Source organism: Hylobates moloch, unplaced genomic scaffold (assembly GCF_009828535.3).
Source record: "Hylobates moloch isolate HMO894 unplaced genomic scaffold, HMol_V3 SCAFFOLD_2, whole genome shotgun sequence".
Lineage (NCBI taxonomy): Eukaryota > Metazoa > Chordata > Mammalia > Primates > Hylobatidae > Hylobates > Hylobates moloch.
This window is the reverse complement of record NW_026652277.1, coordinates 149,601,769-149,608,441: the sequence shown is the minus strand read 5'-3', so window position 1 is coordinate 149,608,441 and position 6,673 is coordinate 149,601,769. Positions and strand designations below refer to the sequence as shown.

At 45.3% G+C, this 6,673-nt stretch overlaps 1 protein-coding gene across 1 annotated transcript; it reads left to right on the top strand.

Annotated features, from left to right (window-relative positions):
• Positions 1-1,286: 1,286 nt before the first annotated feature.
• On the top strand, positions 1,287-4,482 carry CCN2 (cellular communication network factor 2). The gene is made up of 5 exons (XM_032159143.2): positions 1,287-1,552; positions 1,673-1,895; positions 2,122-2,373; positions 2,505-2,716; positions 3,104-4,482. Exons 1-5 carry the CDS (start codon positions 1,487-1,489, stop codon positions 3,398-3,400), a joined length of 1,050 nt encoding a protein of 349 aa, XP_032015034.1. The 5' UTR covers positions 1,287-1,486; the 3' UTR covers positions 3,401-4,482.
• Positions 4,483-6,673: the final 2,191 nt, after the last annotated feature.

Sequence of the window (6,673 nt, the reverse complement as noted above, 5' to 3'; positions counted from 1 at the left end):
GAAAGCACAGTGAATTAATTGGCTCTTTAGTGAAGCTAAGTAGCACTATATTAAGAAATGGAGATATGCTTAGGTTTATTGGCTATATTTAACATCTACACACACCCAGGGAGAATAAAACCTATTCTTTCCTTGTCTTGACCTCACTCCCTCAGGCTGCATGCTCCTTGGGTATTGAGAAGTCACAATCACTATTAATAGATGTGTGGGGAGTCACTAAAAATATATTCTTCACTGCCAATCTTAGTTCATATCCAGATACAATGGGGTACACTGCTCTTGTTATGGAATCAGACTTCTTATTTTAACAAGACAAACCAAATCCAATCCACATTTGAAGATTATAGGTTTTAATATAAGAAAATGCACCCATTTCTCAAAGACCCTAGTGAAGCTGTGTTTAAATGCTCCTAGGTGAACCCCCTTTGCATCCCAGTGTTCCCACCTTGACACCCAGAGCCCCTACCTACCCAACACAGAATCATTTGCTCTGATAGAACAATGGATCCATTTTTCTGGAAACATTGATGGCCACTCGTCCCTTGTCCTTCCCTATATAAAACTCCCACATATATTAAGAGAAAACTAAGCAAGAGTTCTGGAAATCTGCCCCAGGAGACTGCATCCTGAGTCAGACCCCTGGCTTTGTTCTCTTTCTTGTCCCAAAACCGTTACCTCGAGTGACAAAAGATCAAATCTCAAATATAGAATTCAGGGTTTTACAGGTAGGCATCTTGAGGATTTCAAATGGTTAAAAGCAACTCACTCCTTTTCTGCTCTTTGGAGAGTTTCAAGAGCCTATAGCCTCTAAAAGGGAAATCATTGCTAAGGGTTGCGGGGAGAAACCTTTTCGAATTTTTTAGGAATTCCTGCTGTTTGCCTCTTCAGCTACCTACTTCCTAAAAAGGATGTATGTCAGTGGATAGAACAGGGCAAACTTATTCGAAAAAGAAATAAGAAATAATTGCCAGTGTGTTTTTAAATGATATGAATCAGTAGTGGTGCAAAGAGGATAGGGAAAAAAAATTCTATTTGGTGCTGGAAATACTGCGCTTTTTTTTTTCCTTTTTTTTTTTTTTTTTCTGTGAGCTGGAGTGTGCCAGCTTTTTCAGACGGAGGAATGCTGAGTGTCAAGGGGTCAGGATCAATCCGGTGTGAGTTGATGAGGCAGGAAGGTGGGGAGGAATGCGAGGAATGTCCCTGTTTGTGTAGGACTCCATTCAGCTCATTGGCGAGCCGCGGCCGCCCGGAGCGTATAAAAGCCTCGGGCCGCCCGCCCCAGCCTCACACAACAACTCTTCCCCGCTGAGAGGAGGCAGCCAGTGCGACTCCACCCTCCAGCTCGACGGCAGCCGCCCCGGCCGACAGCCCCGAGACGACAGCCCGGCGCGTCCCGGTCCCCACCTCCGACCACCGCCAGCGCTCCAGGCCCCGCCGCTTCCCGCTCGCCGCCACCGCGCCCTCCGCTCCGTCCGCAGTGCCAACCATGACCGCCGCCAACGTGGGCCCCGTCCGCGTCGCCTTCGTGCTCCTCCTCGCCCTCTGCAGCCGGGTAAGCGCCGGGAGCCCCCGCTGCGGCTGCGGCCGGCGGCTGCCAGGGAGGGACTCGGGGCCGGCCGGGGAGGGCGTGCGCGCCGACCGAGCGCCGCTGACCGCCCCGTCCTCCCCGCAGCCGGCCGTCGGCCAGAACTGCAGCGGGCCGTGCCGGTGCCCGGCCGAGCCGGCGCCGCGCTGCCCGGCGGGCGTGAGCCTCGTGCTGGACGGCTGCGGCTGCTGCCGCGTCTGCGCCAAGCAGCTGGGCGAGCTGTGCACCGAGCGCGACCCCTGCGACCCGCACAAGGGCCTCTTCTGTGACTTCGGCTCCCCCGCCAACCGCAAGATCGGCGTGTGCACCGGTAAGACCCGCAGCCCCCGCCGCTAGGTGTCCGGCCGCCTCCTCCCTCACGCCCACCCGCCCGCTGGAAAAAGAAACCACTCGGACTGAGTTTCTTTCTCCAGCTGCTGCCAGCCCGCCCCCTGCAGCCCAGATTCCGACTCGCATCCCTGACGCTCTGGATGTGAGAGCGCCCCAATGCCTGACCTCTGCATCCCCCACCCCTCTCTTCCCTTCCTCTTCTCCAGCCAAAGATGGTGCTCCCTGCATCTTCGGTGGTACGGTGTACCGCAGCGGAGAGTCCTTCCAGAGCAGCTGCAAGTACCAGTGCACGTGCCTGGACGGGGCGGTGGGCTGCATGCCCCTGTGCAGCATGGACGTTCGTCTGCCCAGCCCTGACTGCCCCTTCCCGAGGAGGGTCAAGCTGCCCGGGAAATGCTGCGAGGAGTGGGTGTGTGACGAGCCCAAGGACCAAACCGTGGTTGGGCCTGCCCTCGCAGGTGAGTCGAGTCTTCCTCTAAGTCAGGGTCGTGATTCTCTCCCAGGGAGGGAGTCCTAACTGTGCCAAGCGAACGGGGGAAATATCTTATCCAGGCGTTTTACATGGTGTTTGTGTGCTCTGCTCTCGCAGCTTACCGACTGGAAGACACGTTTGGCCCAGACCCAACTATGATTAGAGCCAACTGCTTGGTCCAGACCACAGAGTGGAGCGCCTGTTCCAAGACCTGTGGGATGGGCATCTCCACCCGGGTTACCAATGACAACGCCTCCTGCAGGCTAGAGAAGCAGAGCCGCCTGTGCATGGTCAGGCCTTGCGAAGCTGACCTGGAAGAAAACATTAAGGTACATGTTCTGCTCCTATTAACTATTTTTCACAGGAAAAACAGTGGATAGGACCCAACTTAGAGCTCTTGCCACGCTTGTTAGTATAAGCCCGTTATCTCCAAAACTATCTAACCATTGAGCTGTTTTGCTGGAATGAGAGCTTGTGTAATAGCAACCACCAGTTTTCCACTACGAAATCTTCCACAGGGTTAGTTAATTCAAGACATTCCAAGAGAGGCCCTGGCTATTTTTGGACATAGCAAATGAGACTCAAACTTCCTCCCCTCAAAATATAAACAGAAGTCAGACAACAGAAGACTAAAACACAGAGGGTTGAAGAAAGCCACTCCCCTTGTAGAGTCGCTGATTTTTTTTTTCCTCTCTCTTTTCCCTTGTCTTCCTTAGAAGGGCAAAAAGTGCATCCGTACCCCAAAAATCTCCAAGCCTATCAAGTTTGAGCTTTCTGGCTGCACCAGCATGAAGACATACCGAGCTAAATTCTGTGGAGTATGTACCGATGGCCGATGCTGCACCCCCCACAGAACGACCACCCTGCCGGTGGAGTTCAAGTGCCCTGACGGCGAGGTCATGAAGAAGAACATGATGTTCATCAAGACCTGTGCCTGCCATTACAACTGTCCCGGAGACAATGACATCTTTGAGTCGCTGTACTACAGGAAGATGTACGGAGACATGGCATGAAGCCAGAGAGTGAGAGACATTAACTCATTAGACTGGAACTTGAACTGATTCACATCTCATTTTTACGTAAAAATGATTTCAGTAGCACAAATTATTTAAATCTGTTTTTCTAACTGGGGGAAAAGATTCCTACCCAATTCAAAACATTGTGCCATGTCAAACAAATAGTCTATCAACCCCAGACACTGGTTTGAAGAATGTTAAGACTTGACAGTGGAACTGCATTAGTACACAGCACCAGAATGTATATTAAGGTGTGGCTTTAGGAGCAGTGGGAGGGTACCAGCAGAAAGGTTAGTATCATCAGATAGCATCTTATACGAGTAATATGCCTGCTATTTGAAGTGTAATTGAGAAGGAAAATTTTAGCGTGCTCACTGACCTGCCTGTAGCCCCAGTGACAGCTAGGATGTGCATTCTCCAGCCATCAAGAGACTGAGCCAAGTTGTTCCTTAAGTCAGAACAGCAGACTCAGCTCTGACATTCTGATTCGAAAGACACTGTTCAGGAATCGGAATCCTGTCGATTAGACTGGACAGCTTGTGGCAAGTAAATTTGCCTGTAACAAGCCAGATTTTTAAAAATTTATATTGTAAATATTGTGTGTGTGTGTGTATATATATATATATGTACAGTTATCTAAGTTAATTTAAAGTTGTTTGTGCCGTTTTATTTTTGTTTTTAATGCTTTGATATTTCAATGTTAGCCTCAATTTCTGAACACCATAGGTAGAATGTAAAGCTTGTCTGATCATCCAAAGCGTGAAATGGATACTTATATGGAAATTCTGCTCAGATAGAATGACAGTCCATCAAAACAGATTGTTTGCAAAGGTGAGGTATCAGTGTCCTTGCTGGGCTGATTTCTAGGTAGGAAATGTGGTAGCCTCACTTTTAATGAACAAATGGCCTTTATTAAAAACTGAGTGACTCTATATAGCTGATCGGTTTTTTCACCTGGAAGCGTTTGTTTCTACTTTGATATGACTGTTTTCCTGACAGTTTATTTTTTGAGAGTGTGACCAAAAGTTACATGTTTGCACCTTTCTAGTTGAAAATAAAGTGTATATTTTTTCTATAAAGGGCTTGGTTATTCATTTATCCTTCTAAACATTTCTGAGTTTTCTTAAACATAAATAGGAAGTTCTTATTAATCATAAAATAATTCACCAATAATTTTCTAAATATCTTTTATTATTCTATATATTAATTGATTATTCCATAGAATTTTTATGTAAACATACTTCACACTGAATCAAGTATCACAGACTTGCAGGGATGCACACCACATTGACTACACAGCCATTTTTTTTGTTATCTTCACAGAACTTTATAGACACTTTAAATTCAATTCTCTCTAGATTACTTCAGTCTCCATTAACCCTGTTGTGTTACACTTGGTCCTTTTGGCATTTGTACCTCTCTGGCCATTATAGGTTAATTTCCAACCCTTCACATCACAAACTAGTCTATGTGCCTTGCACGTGGAAAATGTTTAAATTTTTTAAAAAATTTATGCTCTAGGTCTATTTCTGAACTTCATTACCTTGCTGTTAAATCTGAAAATTATGAAATGAAATCCTCATTTAAATGGAGCTATTTCATACCTCTTGTTTTGTATAATTCTGTTTTTGGTTGCCATGATAACCAATGACAAATAGATGGCATAAATAGAAAAGGGAGGATGAGCAAATCTTCCTTTCATTAACATTAATAGAAATTTGTTTTGAAAGTAATTCCTCCATTTGCCCAAGTCTTTGGCTTTATCAGACTTCCAGATTAATGGATCCTACCTTACCAAGTGGTTTATACATGAGAAAATGGAATTGTTCAAGAAGCCTCGTGTGGAAACAATATTGTACCTACCCAGGTAGATTTTTACTAAAGAGTGAACCAAAGTGAATGGTAAACAAAAGAAATACACCAAAGGCAACTAGAACCTTCTCCACATGAGGATAGCTGAGGATTCTAGGGGAAAAAAAAATTGCAGACAGACTAACCTTTCCCAAGGTAATTAGCAACGTTGTAGTGCCAGTGTCATTTGGACAGACAAAAATACACCTGAAAATAAAGACTAGCTCTACAAACAACCGTCCACACCACAAACCAAAGGGAAAACTTCCCGTGTTCAGAATGTGAAAATTTATGGTCCAAACACTGGGCTTTAAGGATACACCCGCATCTGTATATAGCAGTGCTGCTAGGAGCAGCAGCCCACCTCCAAATAAATGTGCATGTACACATACACATAGGCACGCACACAGAGTACACTGTTAGTTCACACCTCCTTTCTGTCAATTAATTCCTAACTGCAAAGATGAAGGGCCATGCAAGATAAATGAGCCTGACTGTACTGAATTAGAGCATTCTCGAAATATAGAAGTAGCAGGAAAAGCATAGATTTCACATTTTCCAAATACCCACAGAAAAAGAAAAGTCACTAGATTGCAAAACAAAAATCCCACAGGTAATATTTATATGAAAATTAGATGGCAATGCACACTTTCACCCCCCAAATATAGGAGGTAGGTGGTGCCAAATCATCAACCACTGTAAGATCTGCACTGTGTCAGCACGTGTGTGAGAAAAGCAGAGAAATAACAAGGTATCTGATGCTTCTGAGAACATGAGAGCTCTCAGTCAGCAGGTAGTCACTAGATATATAGAAGGCCAGGCTGAGAGCAGCTGTTGAACCTAGTAGGGGTTTGGCCTAGCACTCCAACAAAGCTTACAAGCCAGGGTTCCATCCCAGGAGAAGACCCTCACACTCTTGAAAGTGGAATCTAAACTGAGCAGGTCACCAGACAGATGTTTCTCAAAAGAAGACACACAAATGGCCAACAAGTATATGAAAAAATGCTCAGCATTACTAACTATCAGGGAAATGCAAATCAAAACCACAATGAGCTATCACTTCACACCTGTTAAAATGGCTACTATCGAAAAAACAAAAGATAACAAAACTGTCAGCAAAGATGTGGAGGAAAAAAACCCTTGTGCATTGTTGGTGGGAATGTAAATTAGTACAGCCATTATGAAAAACAGAAAGTTCCATAAAAAATTAGGAATACAATTACTATATGATCTAGCAATCCCACTACTGGGTATACACACAATGAAAAAGAAGTCAGTATGTTGAAAAGATATCTGCACCTCCATGTTCATTGCAGCACTATCCACAATAGCTAAGTTGCAGAATCAACCTAAGTGGCCATCAAGAGATGGATGGATAAAGAAGATGAGGTATATATACACAATGGAGTACTATTCATT

Excerpts from the sequence above, each read along its gene's own strand:
- CCN2 (XM_032159143.2), top strand. The coding sequence starts at position 1,487 with ATGACCGCCGCCAACGTGGGCCCCGTCCGCGTCGCCTTCGTGCTCCTC. Across the intron at positions 1,896-2,121 it reads CAAGATCGGCGTGTGCACCG|CCAAAGATGGTGCTCCCTGC; the intron begins GTAAGACCCGCA and ends CCTCTTCTCCAG. Across the intron at positions 2,717-3,103 it reads ACCTGGAAGAAAACATTAAG|AAGGGCAAAAAGTGCATCCG; the intron begins GTACATGTTCTG and ends TGTCTTCCTTAG.